A 19022-nucleotide genomic window follows, 5' to 3' on the forward strand; every position below is an offset into this window, starting at 1 on the left:
TATATATATCGTTGAATATAAAGTGCATATAAGTTTCAGATATCTTCAGTCCATCTTCGTTTGTTGATTATTCATACGCAAATAATCATGAATACTCAGGTAAAATATTAAATTCTACTTCCTATTCACACTTAAAATATATATTTCTCAAAAAGTTAATTAACATAAAATTTAATTTTTTAATGTAATTAAAAAAAAAGCAATAAAAATGTTATTTTCAGGCGATCGTGTATATAATGTCTGTTACGACTTTAGTTATATGTACTGAGATTAAGAAAATAAAAACAGATTTAACGGCTCCTAAGGATATGTAAGTATTAATGATGATGATATTAATCATGTTCACGTTAACAAACTTTATTAGGGTAAGACTTTTGGTGGAGTAATATATATGACTGATTACAAAATATTAAGTCTATAAATTCAAATTATAATTTAATGTACAGGTACATAGTACGGGCAACTGTATACCAAGTTGGAATACTAACAAATCAAACTAATGAAACATTTGGATTAAATCCGTGAGTATTAAGTTAAAAACTAGAATTATACATTTTAATATTAACGTGCTTCGTGTCCTCGTGCAATTTAATAAAAAAGCTATTGTTCAGTTCGCTGATATAGTTAGTTATAAAATAACTAAATTACTCAAATAAAAGTACTCTAAGTTACTCCTTCTTACGTCAGCTATCTGCCAATGAAAGTGCTGTCAAAATCGGGCCAAGCCGTTTCGGAGATTAGCCGGAACAAACAGATAGACAGAAAGATAAAAATTGTAAAAAAATGTTATTTTGGTATAAGTACCGTGTATAGAATAGTATACATTTAGTAAAAAGCGGTTATTTTAATATTACAAACAGATACTCCAATTTTATTTCTTTGTTTATTAGATGTAATTTATTGTCTATTTACATATCTCTTATAAATGTTTCTTTTGTGCAACATTTTAGAGGACATCAGGAATCAATAACAATTTACCACAACAATGGGTCTAATATCGATTTAAGTGCCATTCCCGATCCTTTAATGACGAATGTGACTGCGGAAAAAGTTATTGGAGTAGCACCTGTCACCAACGAGAGTGTGCCGTGGGGAGCTCTTAACGAATTAGTTTCTATTCCAAACCTACGTGGTGTACAAGGTACATTCTTATTGCACTCATTATTATGTCACATTTTTTGATATTGGTTACATTTATTTTATTTATTTTTTGGACAATTAGGAACGCATAATTATTTTTGTGATTTAGAGGCAACTTAGTCTTAGCAAATTTGTTAACGAGATGTGGTTAGCTGCATTTATAAACCAATAAGAAATTGATACAAATTATATTAATATCATAGCGGACTCCTTATATACTTAATTCAAATTTTTTCTAGCGTCAAACAATATTCATAGATAGTTACTTTGCCACGTTACATTTAAATTTTAATTTAACTGCGTAAAAACTAATAAATAGTGTTGTCAAGTTCTTAGATTTTATACGACTTCCATAAAAGAGGAGGGTCTCAATTTGACTGTATTTTTTAAATTTATATTACCTCAAAACTTTTGACTCGGATCGGATCAATGTTGATGATTTTTGTTTTAATCAAAAGTTGGTGCGTGTCATGTGGTCCAATTTAAATTTAACTGTGATCTAGCGAGTACTTTTCAAATTATATCTAATAATGCGTATTTACATGACAATTTTTTTTCATCGCCTTACGTTATATTATACCCCATAACTTTTCAGTGGATATTCCGATTTTGATGATTTTTATTTTGATCAAAAGCTGATCTTTGTTTTGAACTCTCGTTTAAATTTGATTACGATCTGATTGTAACTTTTTGAGTAATCTTTGGTAACGCGCATTTACTTGACTATTTTTTCAGTAATAAACATTTAAAGACCGAATATTAACTTACACGTTTATGTAACTAATACATAATGAAATAATGTTATTATTTTATTTTTAAGCGCATTCAAACCATTCTGTGGATAAGGAAACGAGTATTGAAAAGTTTAGACGCGATGTTTCTGAAAGACCGGTGGAAATTATAAAAGGAACAGCCGTGATTCCCTCCGAAGCTGGCGTTCAATCTATAGGACTGCCACCCCTTCTCACACTCAATAAAAATCTTTCCACAATACCTGTTCCGATACCAAATATATCGATAGTTAGTTACGCTAAAGTGAACACAGTAGTCCATTCTACAGATTAATTTTAACGTTAACAAATAATGTTAATATTATAGCATACAAATATGACAAATAAAAGAATGAATACCTATGAAACATCGTTTTATTTACTAGACGCGTGTAGCGTAACCGTCGTTGTTAAACCTTTTAAAGACATTTTGTATACAAATATTAATAAACTACCTATACTCGTGCGAATAATTCACACTAAATAAGTGTAATAGTTATCACTTTGCAAAGTAACAAAAAAGTATTTATACGAGAGTTGATTTGAATTTGAACAAAAAATTTACCAACCGTCAATCATGTTAAGGTTGTCTCAATGTATATTTACATATATAATTTTAATAATTAATTAATTTTACAAAAAAAACAATAACAATTTTTTTAGTTGATGTCGCCGGTAGAGCAAGCAATTATCTATAAAATGATATATAATTTATATGGAACTAGCTGTGCCCGCTGCTTCGCCCGCGTTGAAATCAGTATGTCACAAAGTTTTCCTGGCAAACTTCCAGTGGAACTCTCATCAAAATCAGCTTAGTCGTTCCGTAAACCTTCTTCTTCAAGCCCTCTTTCCACTGGTGTAACCACATGAAAACCCGTTCAGTAGATTTTGAGGGAATCGATCACATACACTTTTGGGGACTTTGTTTTATAATACACTAACTGTTGCCAGCGACTACGTCCGCGTGGTTATGAAGATATGCATTCCTATTAAGATGTTGCAAATTATTTATTGATTATTTTTTTTATTTTTTTCAGAGACTTTAAATGCTTATCACACAGAGTAACTTTTAAAAAGGCACAGTTTAGTATAATTTAATAGTTATTTTTATAAAACCTCTCTATACACCACATTTTTAGTTTTATTTTCAGGCTTCAGTATAAATAGCCTATCAGGTAAACTTACTCTAGAACAGGCCACATATAACTGACCGTGAGAGAAACAATCGTTTCTTAGATCTACGCCAGCTACTTCTAATGTTTGGCCCTGCGCCTTATTAAAGTCATGGCATAACATTAATTATGCTTAAATTGAATTTGGTAATCTGATTTCTCCTTGATAAACACCAGTAAAAATGCATGTCTCAATTACATGTTTATGTTCTTTATTTGAAGTGTAGTTCTATTAGCCAGTTCAGGTGGATTAAGATTCCGTAGCAAAATTATCGGCGCACCTACTTTCAGGTACAAAGCATGAGAGGGAATTCCAGGTGGTTCCACAGAATGGAGAAACTCTACAGGATAGTGCTATAGCATCATCGACTTCTAATACAGAGTCCACCAACTCATATTTTAATTCAGACTTATTTACTTTTTATTTACTTATTTGACTTTCATACAAACTTCCAACCTCCGTTTTATCCCCTTAGGGGTCAAGTTTCGTAAAATCTATTCTTAGCGAATGTCTACGTCCTATAAGGAGCCTACCTGCCAAATTTCAAGTTTGGGTTATAGCTTCGGAGATTTCGTGATGAGTGAGTGACCTTTCGCTATATATATATATTATAGAATATAGATAATTGTGAGGTTTTTTCTAAAAAGGGAGACAAACATCTTAAACCTTAGCGTTTTAATATATATGATGATGATAAATAAATGTCAATCATATTAACTTCTTTATAGTACAGTGAAAATCGACTTGAACAAAGGCTTTTACAAGCGAGCCTTAAATCGCATGTCCGAAATCAACGCATGCGTGACCGCATTAATGATTTGTCGCTCAGGGTTTCAAAGACGCGACTTGTTTAAAAATAGCCGTATTGCGCTTGCTTACACATTTGGTCCTGGTTGATGTTAGTCTATAATGTTTGAGTGAAATGTCTCTGAAAGTGATTATTCGGTTATTCGATCAGCCTGAAAATGAGTTCGCCGAAGCTCAACGAGAGATGTCCAAGCAGCATGAGCAATGGCAAGAAACATCTCAGTACAGAATCCAAGGAACATTCTCTAGATAGTTCTGTAAGTACTTGAGAAATTCTTGAAAACAGATGATTGATGCAGAGCAGGTATTACATAATCAAAACAAAAAACATTATCAATGAACTTGTTTTGTGTATATTGTGAGAATAAAATAGTGTACTTATATGTATAAAATGAAGTATTATTGTTTGAAAGATCTAACAAATTCAAAAAATAAAAATTCAGAATGTCCCACTCTTATGAAAAAGTCAATGACCTTACAAGGCTGTTGACATGCGTAGTACTAGAAGACCAATAACAGTTATTAAAAATTGAAGTTTTTTTAACATTAATTTACTAGTTTGGTAATAGTATCAATATACGCTATTTTAAATCATACTTTTAGATTCGAGAATCGATAAAGTCGGAAAGAACAGGAGCGAAGTCTGAAGAAGACTGTAGGCGTCGTACTATCATTGTAGAAAAGAAAAATGGAAGCTATGGTTTTACATTGCAAAGTTACGGAATTCATTACAAAAAGGTATCTACTTTAATATATAAACATAATATATATATTCCATAAAGTCTGCTGAGCTGAACAAAATAGCAAAGCGAAAATCGTTTTTTCTTTATCTTACTAAAAATATTATTATGAACAAATGCTTTGCTTTGTTGTATTGTATAAAGATAAATTATAATGATCAATATCCAAAAACATTAACTTTTTTTACAGGAACAAGAAATAGAAGTTATAACATACGTGGACCATGTAGAAGCAGATGGACCAGCGGCTGCAGCGGGTATGCGAGAAGGTGACGTCATCCTCTCTATCAATGGAACAGACGTAGAACGCGCGGATCATGCAACCATAGTCACCGCTATCAATGCCAGTGACTCTCGTATGCGCATTGTTGTTATTTTTGAAGACTGTGTACGGAAAGTGGAACTTCATCTTAAGTATATAAATATTCAACGTACTTTGCAATCCAAAATGCGTGAACTTGAACAACTCAGTATTCGTGAGAGACATGTTTTTGATTCTAATTGGAAAACGCATAGTCTACCTTCTCAGAAGAAGAAGTCTTCTCCGTCAGATATAATTTCAGATTCTGAAGAAAACAATACCAATGACAATATTAATAGTGCTTATTGTCGGCCTACTTTATCTAGTGAGAACGTAACTGCTAAACCACCTCAACCAAACGTGTTCATGTACCAATATTTAGACCCAAGGTATGGTGCGTGTATTATACAACCCAATTTACGTACAGGAGGTTTTGTTATAACTGTAGGTTCGCCTAGAAATAGACGTGATTGTCACCATTACGTAGTTAAAACTTCAAATGAATGCCATCGTGTTTCTGAAGCTTATAAGCCAGCTAACCCCAAACATACAAAAACTCACAGAAATAGTCATAGTCATGGCTGTGCACCATGTATGCCCGCCTATAACAATCAAGACGCAAATAGTCTTGAAGCCTACGACCTCGCTAGCCCGTGTTGTGACCCTCACTGCGTTCCCAATTCTAGAAAAAAGGTACGTCGTAAAAAAGAATCGTCTAAAGAACACAAAAGAAAAGAAAAGTGTCATCAAGTCGATAAATCTACACAGAAACCAGATGCTTGTTCTCACAGTCATTCTAAAAAAGTTTGCAATTCTGGTCATTGTTCTAGTAGATATCGTTACTTAACAACGGAATCGACACAGACAAGCCAATGTAGCTTACAGTCATATGCAACCAGCAATGCAACAGTACCGTGTGACAACTCAGCATCAAGTTATAGCACATCTCTTAGTAGTGATACTCTTTTCTGGGACAACGACCGTTCTGAAGCAAAGTCTTCGCCAAAAATTCAATATCAAAGTTCCCATCAACATGTCAAACCTAAGTCGTGGGATAATTTGGCTACAAAAGCTATTGGAGGATATGGCTTTGGTTACGGCTATTTAGATACCACTGTTAAACAAACAAACAGATCCAAAAGTCATGGCCGAAGCCATGGGGGTCGTAGTGGTCAAAATCATCATGAATATCATCATACTCAAGAAAAACATACACACAGGCAAAATGGAACCCCTCATCATTACGTTTATGGAAGAAGCCAAAGCCATTGCCCCCCAACAAAGTCTACTGAGAGTTTGATTGTAGTATCCAAATACCAATTAGAAAGCAGTGGATCAGAAAGTAGGTTGGCGTGCGATTGCGGTGACTCAGTTGAATACTATCGTCGCATAGGACCGACAAAAAGCCCTGTGGAGTCCCATTCAAACTATTACTCACAGCGATTTATTTATCCCGCTCATTCATATAAAAAGAAAGACCCAAATGTTAGCTCAGAAATAACTAGATTATAAATCGTTAACAAAAAATTTGCTCAAATAAAAACCTAAAGCTTATTCCAAAATATGTTTTAACTAATTTATAAGCTTTAGTTACTTTGTTTCACACAAATCACAATTTACAATTGTAGTTTAATGGAAAAAATAATGCGTCATAGTTTTGGTGATATTAATGTAACGAGCACAAGAAATAGCAATATTTTTTTCTCAAAATAAAATTTTACAGCGAAAATTTATACATACGTATTTAAGTCATGAAATTTTCTCATATTTTGTGAATTGTATCGCTGTATAAGACAGCGGGATCAACGATCGTAGACCCTTTTGAAAACATTTTATCAGCTTTATACTCGTTGATATATAGTTTTTAATAAAAAAATGAATATATATTAAGACTTTCATTTTATAATAGATTCCTTACCAAAATTAAAAAAAAAATTGGATAAAAATAAGTTTAACATTTATAGAGAAATTGGTACAAGATGTATTTTCTTTGCGAATATTATAATATAGTGTATCAGTAGAGATTGATCTACAATACTTTTTTCTTACGATATTTTAAACTTAGACCTCACTTTTGTACTACATCCAACAAACTTTTAACTCGCCGATCAGTATTCACATAAGTATGTGAACAGCTTTACCTATAAGCTAATCTAATACAATTGTATTAGTTCTTTTTAGAAATTATTAAACGTTTTTAAGAGTTATTAAAAATTTTGTTTGTATTGTCTGATCTTATTCTATTTTGAAGTTTAAATATTATTAAAATTAGGTTTTAGATTCAGACGCGTTGGTTTCGCAAATCGAGTACACTGTCTTATCTGCATCTCACTTCCTTATACGCAAATATAGCCATCACTTACTATCCGAAATTAGGTGGCTGAACTGTGTATCTTGTTCGAGTTCATCTCAGTTCGAGGGTCAGGTGGCGGGCAGTGAGCCAGAGCTTACACAGAACTTATTCATTGTCCGCCGTCATGCGATTACCGCGCGCGCTTTGCCCGCCGCGGCTCTCCATACTAGCTTTACTAACCCTCATTGCTTATGCAAACTCTCAATCTCAGGTAAAGTAAATGATTTAAATATTATATTCTACTAGCTCATACGGGTAACTTTTAACTGACATATTTTTTACGTGAGTGTATTTTTTATTTATTTACTTGTATACAAATCTGGGTCAAATGATAACGATCACAAAAGAAAGAATTATCTAATTTGATACAGTTATTCGGAGTTATGCTCATACATATATTTTAGCGATTCATTTTTATTTAAATAAAAATAAAGATGAACAGTAACATGCAGTTTCAGCAAATTTCAATCTAAAATCTGATATCAAACTGGTCTAATTTTTCAGAAGGATCTCCTATGCAAGTATCCAGGCACACGTAATTGTGTTATGTGGTTAGTAAACTTACAAGATGACGAAATTAGTGCAGATACCCATATAACGACGAAAATTCCTGAATTTTGTGGTTTCAGCGATGAGCAATTTATACCATACCGGGAAAAATACGTTAAGGTAAATATTTGGACAAACTTTAAAGCGGTGTTTTATTTATTTATTTTGAATTGTAGCGCCACATCTGTGAACTCATTGCATATGCGAATTCCAGAGCTACATGATCAATTGCAATGCGATATCTATATTGTCTAATTTCTTGAATCTTACTTCTGCCGATAAATAGTATTATCGTTAAAACTAATATTTCAAAATCAAATGATGTGACTTCTTTTGAACTGTTGAATAATAGCAGAACATTATTTGATTTTGATTCAAAAGAATCTTTACCTCGTATTCCGTCAGATATAGATATATAGAACTATTATGTTTTGAAAGTCTTTTAAAATTATTAGAAATTCTGCCACCCACGTGGATTCCTTAGTTGAAGTACAAGAACTTTAGGCGAAGAAAATAGTTAAAGTTTTCTGTTTGTTTAAAACAATAAAAAAATCAGAAATTCTATGAATATTAGCAACGGATTTGGTTTTTACAAGATATGATGAAACACATTTTTTTGGCGTTGTGTTTCATTTGTTCATGGTGTTCGACATCTAACTGCGTTCCTTTCTTCGTTCGTGTTATAGATTACGTTCCACGTAAAAAAATACCCCGCTCTTTTTTTAAATTTTACTTTGTTTTAATATATGAGCTTCTCTGGCAACGTTCTTCTGCATAACCGTGCAATGATGTTTTTCTTGGCCTTAAAAACTTCGATAAAGTGTAATATTAATACTAATATATACAACTAAAGAACCTCATATGGCAACAATTTTTTTTTCGTAGAATGTTTTTTTATTATAAACTAGCTGTGCCCCGCGATTCACCCGCGTTGATTTGAGGAAAAAATAGCCTTTTTCCTTCTTAAAGCATAACCATTCTCTTTAAATGCACTATCCAACGCAAAGGATTTTTTTAATTCGAATCAGTACTTCCTGATATTAGCGTTTTTAAACAAACAAACTTTTCAGGTTTTTAATATTAGTACTAATCTAGTATAGATTCAGATATACAAAACATAGGTATATCTATTACACTTTAGCGACGTAAATATTTATGTAATAACATACTGACACTGACTAGATTGATAGAATAATCTGGAATGGTTCTGTGTGACCCATCGATTTCGTTTTTTTTTTCCATTAAATAATTTGCACATTTTTCTTTACTGATATTTTTCATTCTACATTTTCAAAATCTAAAATAAGACATTATACTTTTTTATAAAAACTAACTTTATTATAAATTTTTTAAGCTATATATTTTTTTAAGAGTAGAAATAATTAATTATACAACAAGTTCATTCCTTGTGTCCTTTTTTTAATAATAACTAGCATCCTGCCCAGGCTTTGCACGGCTATTTAACAAAAATTGAATATTTTTTTCTATATTTTTATGAAAATATTATATAGCCCATGTCATCCGCAGGTAGTGTAGCTTCCCACCAGTGAAAGAATTTTTCAAATCTGTTCAGTAGTTTCGGAGCCTATTCAATGCAAACAAACAATCAAATCTTTCCTCTTTATAATAATAGTATAGATAAAATTAAATACGCCAACAATAATAATTTCAAATTGTAGATATAATTCTGCTTAGGGTTATCTGTATTACTACTTTAGTGATTTATGTCAGTATGATTGAGTTCTCTACATCTATTAAATATCAGGCTCGTTGGCCTAAAACATGAGCCCAACAATATAAGACCAAAGTACGAATAACCTTTATAATTTCATTTGCGTGTTTGTTTTTAGATCGACAAAGACTTAAAAAAAAACTCCTATCAAAAACTATGAGAACATAATAACGGCCAGTTTTGTCCTGAAATAAAAATAATTGGAAAAATAGACAGACATCTAAAAAAAAGCTTCTTACAAAATGAAGTTATTCAAATTTTAATAATAAAAGGTTTAAGGTTGCAAATTGATGTTTAAAGATCAAACGTTTTAAGTGTTCTTCTATTAGTCATCGGATACTAATTCAGATTTTGAAAAAAATATTCAAGTTTTAATGCAGGCAACTCTCTTAAAAAAAGAAAAAAAGAGAAGGAGATTTTGGATTCATCCAATCATTTTACAATTTAATAAACAAACGACACTGACGCGTCATAACACTAACTGTTCACATTAATCTGACGTGTCGTGATGGCGTTGTTTCAGCACTCCCCGCAACCCGCTCGTCAACGCGAACCGAGATGGGCTCTGATGCGACACATCAGAAGCTATCACGACATGTCACAACACAACAATGTAAACGTTGTCATACAAAATATATAATACCGATTCTGTTATAATGCGCCACGACACGACACGTCAGTCAAATATAAATCCGCCTTAGTAAATTTTGCCAAAGTCAGACTAACTGGAGCCCTTCACACAAAAAACTTTTAAAAAAAGTACGTACACTTTTTCTTAAGGTAAAGTTACGGACGATTACAGACACTTTTTAGGTAATTTCTTATGGGGTGATAGACGTGCGAACTTAAAGTACGCGGTTTTAATATCGCGAACTTACTGGGCTCGACGTCGGTGACACACGTGAAGCTTACTCATTCTGTATTGCGATGTCGTCGACAGGAGAAGCTTTGTGTTACTTAGGAATTGTGTCGTATTACATTTTAAAAACCAAAAAAAGACGAAGTTCTGAAATAATTCATTTTGAGTAATTTTTCAATCAAAAGTAATAAAAAATACACATACATAATTGTGTTTAAAAAAAACCGACTTCAATTACATCGACAAGTAACACATCATAGGTAGACGAAAAAACAGTCACGTAAATACGCATTATTAGATAGAACTCAAAAACTTTATATTATATATTATATTAGATCGCAATCAAATTTAAATAGGACCACACGACACACACCACCTTTTGATTAAAATAAAAATTATGAAAATCGGTCCACCCAGTCACAATTTCTAAGGTTCTGAATCGAATTAAGAACCTCCTCCTTTTTTGCAAGTCGGTTAAAATTGGTGGCTCAGAACTAGAGAATATTGAAGGTCGTATTAATATTATTAAATAATCTTCGCTTTTATTGAAAATTCTTATTTTATCTAATACTAGCATCTGGCCCCGGCTTCGCACAGGTATTTAACAAAAATTTAAAAATCATTTTTACCCCTAATTTTTTTTTAAATATAATATTGCCTATGTCACCTGCGGATAGTGTAGCTTCCCAACAGTGAAAGAATTTTTCGAATCGGTTCAGTAGTTGAGCCTATTCAATGCAAACAAACAATCATATCTTTCCTCTTTATAATATTAGTATAGATATACAATCCTTGTGACGCGCGGTGTTTGTTGACAAACTCTTCCACTATATATATATATATATATATATATATATATACATTCTTTTTAATTTTGAGTTTATTATTATTTGGCATTAAAAAATACATACAACCCTAAATTTTCACCCTTCTAACACGAACCCGTTTTAATAGCGTTGAGCAGCAAGACAACGATTGTCGGGTTAACTAGTTAACTATAAAAAGTGCGTCTCTTGTTAAAAGAACAATAGTATATTGTTGTAACTTATATTATCATAAAATTTGAAGTATATGTGTATTTTAAAGTGTTTTTTGTACTAATTAAATTTATGCGATAAACTTATTTTGTCAATAACCAAAGCCTATCTGTTGTTCCTTGACCTGCATCGTTATTAAACGAACTTAGTTAATTTATTAGAATAGTACATTTATTGATGTCAAGGCTGAATAAGTAATAAACCCATATTACAACTACATGGAGCACGTACAAATGAGCGGCTTTTTATCACTCACAGGTCACGCAGATTGAAAAAGTCAGACCACTGAAAATATGGTGCAAAAAAGTAATACTATTAGGGCGCTTATTTGATTGGAAGGAAGTAGAAAACGCTTTATCGACACACTCAAGGACTCGTCGACAAAGTTTCATTCCTAGAGGAAGGTATCGTGGACAAACGCAGTCGCAATATTTGGCAATAGACAAAGGAAACGGTAAAGATGAAGGCCGAGCTGAAGCTCACTCTGCTGCAGATTCCTCAAGAGCTAGTGTCAGTAAGTTTATAAGAATGTTCATTAATTACCTATGATGTACAACTGGTCCATTGAAAAAGTTTGCAGTGTCCTTGCTTTTCCCCAACCCCAAGTCTAGATTAAATATTTTTATAAATAATAATTATAAACACGTGTCACACACCATTGTCTGTTACTTATAACACATCAAGTTTGTTGTTTACGTTAAACTTATTTAAACAATATTTTAATCAATGAAAATAATAACCCTATGATAAAATGTTAACCGAATTAAGATAGTACGAATAAGTTATACTGAAATATCGCTTTAAATTATCGAGTCAACATATTATAACAATCCAATTGTAGTAAAACGTTGTGTTAGCTTAATTTTCATTTTATTTTATTATTGTACATATATTTCAATTTTATTTTAAGGTGGCAACAGTGGTATGGGTCAAGCACAAAGTCAATCAATATACGATCCCAACTGTGACGATTGTTATGGAAAACCTAGTCATGAAGTTGAGAATTTAAAACGTCCTGTAGGATCTCAGCCAGGAAAAGGCATTTATGGACCGAATACAGGCTCATCTTGGCCTAATAGTGATAAATTTGGGGCTATTCAGCCAACAGGACCTGGTACCTCAGGATATATCGGTTATATACCAAATGGTGTAACTAACGGTGGATATAGTCCTACTGTTACTGGAAGTGGTGACTTTAGACCAGGCGAATCCTCTACAAATAATAGATATGGACCAATTAATAAAACTGGGATAGCACCGAATGGAGTATCAAATGTGTATGATCCCCAAGTAAATAGTGTCACTAGCAAAACGAGACCAGGAGATTACATATCACCTGGAGCAGAAGGTACTTCGGGCTTGCCTGAAGATATAAATAAATATGAACCTGGTAGGAACCACAATGATTTTAGAACAACAAGACCGCAAACTGGATTTAGACCAGATACAGAGATAAATAGAGGTCCGGGAGGGGGTGGTTATTTTCCAAACCAAGGCAATATTTTCACCCATCGACAAGGAGACACTCCAGCTGGGTCAGGAGGAAATTTACCCCAAAGTGGCACTTATGGACCTGGACAAACATCTTACAATAATCAACCCACACAAAGTGAATTAAGTGGTAGTCCTGGTACGTCTTCTACAGGTATAGGATATAATCCCAGACAAGTTGGTGCAAATTTTATTCCTGGTTGGCCTGGTGGAAATTATGGTCCCACAAAGGAAAGTCCCACAGGGTTCGGAACAGTTCAAGGTGGAATACCAAATATAAATTGGCCAATAGCATCGGGTCCTTATCCTACACCTGGAGGAACTGTATACTGCTGTGTCGTTCCAAATACTGGTGTGCCTAATCTTAGCGGTGGTCAAACACCTTACAATAGCCAAATACCTTACGGTGGGTACTATAAAACAGGATCAGATGGGTCTGCTCCCTCTAACCTTGGGCAGCAATATGGATTGCCTGGAAGTATTGCCACACCTGGAACTCAATATATACACGGCGGTTCCTCAGTGCCTGGAGGACAATATACATCTGGTGGTGCTGTGGGCCCATCAACTACTGGGGGACAATATTTACCTGGAGGAATCGGAAATGGAAGACAATATATACCTGGAGATATAAAAGGATTCCCAATTCCAGACAGACAGTATATACCTGGTATTATAACAGGTAGACCAGGTGACACCAGTAGTTCCTCATTGCCTGGTGGACAATATATGCCTGGAGGTACTGGTAGTGCTGCAGGGCCCGGCGGACAGTATAGTATACCAGGTGGAATTGGTTCCTCAATACCTGGATCAAAATACTTACCTGGAACGCAATACGTACCTGGAACACAATACTTACCTGGAATACAATACTTACCCGGAACGCAATACGTATCTGGTGGTGTAAGAGTTGGACCGAGTGGTACCGGCAGCTCTTCAATACCAGGTGGACAATATATTCCAGATGTTAACAGAGGATCTTCTATACCTGGCGGACAATATTTACCTGGTGGTAACAGTGGTTCTACAGTGCCTGGCGGACAGTATACGCCCGGTGGCACTATTATTTCCACAGGGCCTGGAGAACAATATAAACCAGGTGATAATAGCGGTTCTACAGTACCTGGTGGACAATATGCACCTCCTGGCACTGGTGTTTCTTTAGGACCTGAAGGACAGTATATACCTAGCAACAATCATGGATTTACAGCACCAGGGGGACAGTATACACCCAGTGGCACTGGTGTGTCTTCAGGACCTGGAGTACAGTATGTACCTAGTGGATCTGGTGGTCCCACGGCACCTAGTGGAGAGTATGTACCTGGTGGTAACAGAGGCTATTCAGGGCCCGGAGGGCAATATATACCGGGAATTACTGACACGTTTATGCCTGGAGGGCAGTATGCACCTGGCGGTACTGGTGGCGCTACAGTGCCTGGAGGACAGTATGCGCCTGGCGGTGCCGGTGGCTCTACAGTGTCTGGAGGGCAGTATTCACCTGGTGGTACTGGTGGCTCTACAGTGCCTGGAGGACAGTATTTACCTGGTGGTACTGGTGGAACTACAGTGCATGGAGGACAGTATACACCTGGTGGAACTGTTGGCTCTACATTGCCTGGAGGACAATATATGCCTGGTGGTACAGGAGATGGGCCCAATAATGCCGGTGACTCATTATTACCTAGAGGACAATATATACCCGGTGGTCCTTCAGTACCTGGAGGTCAGTATATTCCTCGTGGTTCTTCAGTAACTGGAGGACAATATTTACCCAGCGGTTCTTTAGTACCTGGAGGAACATATACTCCTGGTGTTTTAACACCCGGAGGACAATATCTACCAAACGGTTCACCAGTGGACGGTGGGCAATATGTGCCTGGAGGAAGCAGCGGTACTGCAGTACCTGGAGGACAGTATGCACCCAGTGACACTAGAGGTGGCCCAGGTGTTGCCAGCGGTACTACAGTGCCAGCAGGACAGTATATTCCTGGTGGTATTGGTAGTATTAATACACCTGAAAATGGCTACAGGCCAGGCGGAATAGATGGTAATACTGCTCCCGGGCAGTATTTACCAGTTAATACAGGAGGTAGTACATTGCCTGGAAGTCAATATGGATCTGGTAACACTGCTGGTTCTGGCGTACCCGGACGTCAAGGGGAATTACCGAGCTCTGGTGGAGCGTATGGCACAAACCCACAAGAATACTATAATCAAGGAGTAAGTATATTCGTATTTAAACTTAATTTTTATATTTATAAACATTTCATGACACGATGTCTGTGACGATAAACTCCGAAACTACTGAACCAATTATTATGAAATTTTGTAAGGATCTGTAATTAAGTTCAACTTGGGAGAAAGAGTAGTTTTTATCTCAATTAGACCCGGTAGGTGGCGCTGCTATTGGTATATATAATTTGAATCTCGGAAACGAATCTAACGATTTTCATGAAATTTAATACATATTGGGCTTAGGGGGCGATAAATCGATCTAGTTAGGTTTTTTTTTCATTTGCGTTTTTTGGAAATGAAATACTGCTACAATGTCATTAGAATATGAAGTTAAATTTAGCCATCAAAGGTTATAATAGCACAGGTGGGAAATCAGACGAATAAAAAGATCCTGGTTCAAATCTACATGTCTCTAGATCAATGTTTTTTTCTTATTGCTCTCGTGATTTTTTATTTAAATAACCAGTTCATATTTTAGTGAGAGTAATCGCGGGTTCGATTCCCGTTCATCGTTTGTTTTTTGGTGCATTAGAGCTTTTGAATAGGCCATTTCCGAACTCCTGATAAAAGATGCTAACCATAGAGCGCCGTTGAATGTGATGCATTTGCACATTGCATTTACTACATTATTTTGTTGCAGAATTCAAAAGGACAAGGCAATGAGTATAATGGTAAGTGTCTTTCGCTACATAGTATATTACTCGAATATAATTGTTGATTGCAAATATTCTAAATCTAATCTTAATAACTAGATATCCCGCTGTTAAACCAATATTGATATTTGCTCTTATATTTTTATTATCGATATGTTAACACTTTGTTCATTGATAGGTACTCACTACTTGCTCTGGTTTGATTATCGCATTCTTTTTTCCTCAAAAATTTCTTAATGTAGTGTTTTAAAAATATTTCTTTTCATATTTAAATTTATTCAACCATTGAGTTGAAAATGACATAATTTTAAACTTATCAGTTTACATGTGACTTTTGACTAGTTAAATTTTTATTGGTAAAAGTAATTTATCGATTCTAATCTATATTTATGAACACAAAGATACATTGTACAAAAGTAGCCTTCATATATTTATATTTATTAATATTATACTTGCGAAAGATTATTTGGAATAATATTGTGGAAAATCATCAATGAATAGTGATACAAAAATTACGATAAAGTTGTTATTTACGCCACTAAGACGTCGGTGCAAAGGCTAATAACAAACATTACGTTACGTCCCATAAAAGCGGAATAGTTCAATTTAAAATCTGATGAAATTAAAAAAAATACTAGCAAAATATATATTACTCACATGTGTCTTTAATCTTGTATCTTTAAAATTGCTAAAATCCTAATCCGTCATTTTTTTTAGGAATTCCACAAAATTATTTAGATCCTAAAACAGTTATTACGGACGAAGACGAGTCAGAAGCTGAAGCTAATGTTGCTCAAAATATAAATGGAACCACTGCAAGCGCTTCTTCAAAAGGTGGGAACGACAAGGGTCGGGCACAAACAAGTGTGCAGGGAACATACACAGGGAGTGGATCTTTTCAAGCACAAGCACAAATTACTGGAGATAATAAAGAAGCTCAGAGTGAAGTTAGCGGGGGCAAAAAAGGAGCATCGAGCTCCGCTTCTGGTAGTGGACGAAATAATAAATCACAGGCAAACGTTCAATTAGGTTCAGAAACTGGATCTGTTCAAACACAGTCACAAAGCAATGGCGTAATGCATTCATCGAATTCACAAGTGCAAGGTAGTGTTAAAGGGGGAATGGCAGATGCACAAGCACGTGGACCAGGAAGTACTTCATCTCAAGCTCAAATAGGATTTACACCCTACAAAGATGAGGAAAAAACTCGTCACGATCTTCAACGCATTCCATTTTCGGGCGGGGGTATGGCATCGGCACAATCAAGTGGACGCACAGGTCAATCACAAACTCAGTTACATGGCACCTTTAAATATGGAATTACATATAATGGGGCCGCACAGTCAGGAGCAAGTTTAGATAAGGATGCTGTATTTCCTAATAGGCTTTCATTTGAAAAAATAAATGTTTTTGACGAGAAAAACAAAAACATAAATGTAGATAAAATAAATATAGATACCACGGAAACGCCGCAAGCGTTGGGTTCAGAAATATCGTCACTGGAAACTTCAACTTTGTCGGAATCATATGACACTAATGAAAAAATTGATACACCTACAACAGAAAATATCGTGGACGAATCAATGAAAAATTCAGAAAGCAGATATTCTGGTCATGCGCACATAGATCACCATGTATCGGAACCTTTCAATTCAACTAACATTAACGTACCAACATCAATAGGTGGTAGAAGATCATTCCAAACGAATAATGAAAATATCCCTGACTACGAATTTTCTACTGACAAAGAAGATACTCAGCCAGAATACGAAACCGATGTAGGCTATGAAGGTGATGGCAATGACGCCACAGAAGTTGAGCAAAATGAATACTCGAACTACGATGAATATACGAGAGATTCTCTATCACATCAATACCTTCAAAACTCAAATAAAAAAGGTCTTGACGTACGTCAAACAACGGCCGGTAATACCCAGCACATACTATTAGGATCTTTAAAAGGCCATAATGCAGAAATAGTACAAAAGGACACAGAGCGTCCTGATGAAAATAAAGTTTATCAACCGGGTGAGCGCGTTCCTGGTACTGGAGGATACACAATTCCTGTCGGTTTCACGGGAAGTGTTAAATCAGTTGCTTCAAAGGATAAAACCTACGTGGTAGGTTCTAAGGATTTTCCATCTCAAGCACAAACTGTTACTCTTACGCCGGGGACAGGCAAAATTAAATATATACATCCTTCATCTTATGGAAAGTACGTAAAACCCAAGAACTTGAGATCTCTGCAAAGTCCAAAAGAAAATGATAATCGGTATGTATCAGTTTCAAAATCTGTAACTCGCGCTCTCGACAGTGACAATAATATTCGCAAACAATACTCACACACCTATTATACAAAGTCGTCCTCTTGCGGATATTTTACGTTTACATGTACAATGGTAACTAGTGCAGAAGGACGAAAAAAAGTTTGTAAACCTAAAATGCCGACTAATCCAGATGGAAGTCCAATAAGATGCTAGCATTTACAATAGAAAATAACATACATTTTTATTGTATAAATTCAATTAGTATTTACCTTAGCATAGTCTAGTCTTATTAATAGTTCATATGAAAGTAACATGCCTAGTATTTAATTAGAAAAATAAAAACGTTTTAATTACATAGTAATTATCCCAATTGAATAGCACAGTTCACATGCTGACATTAAATTGCTATTATGCTGATCATTGTACAATAGAATTGTTTAAATTTATATTTTTATAAAATCTGTAAACATCAAATAAACGTATATTTTAACAACGTGTTTCAACAAAGATACGAAAGGGCATAATATAGGACAAACACAAAAATTAGACAAATAAAAACAATAATTCTGAATTAATACAATTTATTGATATATTTTAAGTACATTCATATATTGTTTCAAATATGTAATCATCACATCGACATGAGTAGTGACACATAAGTTATTTTCATATAATTATTTTAAAAACACCGTTGACAAATCACTTAAGTGTATCTAAATAAATAGTAGCTCTCTAATCAACATTTTATTTCAGTAATAATACATTTAAGGAACGCGTAAAATAAGTCTTTGTTTTGATATACTTTTCTAAATAAGTTACAATAAATATGTATGTGTACACTGGGCATATTGATACAAGTACAAAGTATTTATTAATTTGTTACATACAATCTGCACGGACAAACTCGTTAATGAT

General features: G+C 34.5%; 3 protein-coding genes across 3 annotated transcripts; all 3 read left to right on the forward strand.

Annotated features, from left to right (window-relative positions):
* Nucleotides 1-236: 236 nt before the first annotated feature.
* Nucleotides 237-2273, forward strand: LOC123668843. The gene is made up of 4 exons (XM_045602534.1): nucleotides 237-310; nucleotides 447-521; nucleotides 951-1141; nucleotides 1961-2273. Exons 1-4 carry the CDS (start codon nucleotides 237-239, stop codon nucleotides 2203-2205), a joined length of 585 nt encoding a protein of 194 aa, XP_045458490.1. The 3' UTR covers nucleotides 2206-2273.
* Nucleotides 2274-3909: 1636 nt separating this feature from the next.
* Nucleotides 3910-6810, forward strand: LOC123668721. Its single transcript, XM_045602417.1, has 3 exons — nucleotides 3910-4147; nucleotides 4494-4628; nucleotides 4821-6810. The coding sequence occupies exons 1-3, from the start codon at nucleotides 4049-4051 to the stop codon at nucleotides 6441-6443; spliced, it is 1857 nt and encodes a 618-aa protein (XP_045458373.1). The 5' UTR covers nucleotides 3910-4048; the 3' UTR covers nucleotides 6444-6810.
* A 598-nt stretch (nucleotides 6811-7408) lies between these two features.
* On the forward strand, nucleotides 7409-18320 carry LOC123668845 (collagen alpha-1(I) chain-like). Its single transcript, XM_045602535.1, has 6 exons — nucleotides 7409-7495; nucleotides 7789-7953; nucleotides 11720-11975; nucleotides 12372-15172; nucleotides 15828-15858; nucleotides 16558-18320. The coding sequence occupies exons 1-6, from the start codon at nucleotides 7409-7411 to the stop codon at nucleotides 18318-18320; spliced, it is 5103 nt and encodes a 1700-aa protein (XP_045458491.1).
* The last annotated feature ends 702 nt before the right edge of the window (nucleotides 18321-19022 follow it).

This window comes from Melitaea cinxia, chromosome Z (genome assembly GCF_905220565.1).
Source record: "Melitaea cinxia chromosome Z, ilMelCinx1.1, whole genome shotgun sequence".
NCBI classification, from domain to species: Eukaryota; Metazoa; Arthropoda; class Insecta; order Lepidoptera; family Nymphalidae; genus Melitaea; species Melitaea cinxia.

Bases quoted from the DNA above. Each gene is read 5' to 3' on its own strand.
- LOC123668721 (XM_045602417.1), top strand. From the start codon at position 4,049: ATGAGTTCGCCGAAGCTCAACGAGAGATGTCCAAGCAGCATGAGCAAT. The intron at 4,148-4,493 runs GTAAGTACTTGA...TCATACTTTTAG, and splicing joins AACATTCTCTAGATAGTTCT to ATTCGAGAATCGATAAAGTC. The intron at 4,629-4,820 runs GTATCTACTTTA...CTTTTTTTACAG, and splicing joins ACGGAATTCATTACAAAAAG to GAACAAGAAATAGAAGTTAT.
- LOC123668843 (XM_045602534.1), top strand. From the start codon at position 237: ATGTCTGTTACGACTTTAGTTATATGTACTGAGATTAAGAAAATAAAA. The intron at 522-950 runs GTGAGTATTAAG...GCAACATTTTAG, and splicing joins GAAACATTTGGATTAAATCC to AGGACATCAGGAATCAATAA. The intron at 1,142-1,960 runs GTACATTCTTAT...TTTATTTTTAAG, and splicing joins AAACCTACGTGGTGTACAAG to CGCATTCAAACCATTCTGTG.
- LOC123668845 (XM_045602535.1), top strand. From the start codon at position 7,409: ATGCGATTACCGCGCGCGCTTTGCCCGCCGCGGCTCTCCATACTAGCT. The intron at 15,173-15,827 runs GTAAGTATATTC...ATTTTGTTGCAG, and splicing joins AAGAATACTATAATCAAGGA to AATTCAAAAGGACAAGGCAA. The intron at 15,859-16,557 runs GTAAGTGTCTTT...CATTTTTTTTAG, and splicing joins ACAAGGCAATGAGTATAATG to GAATTCCACAAAATTATTTA.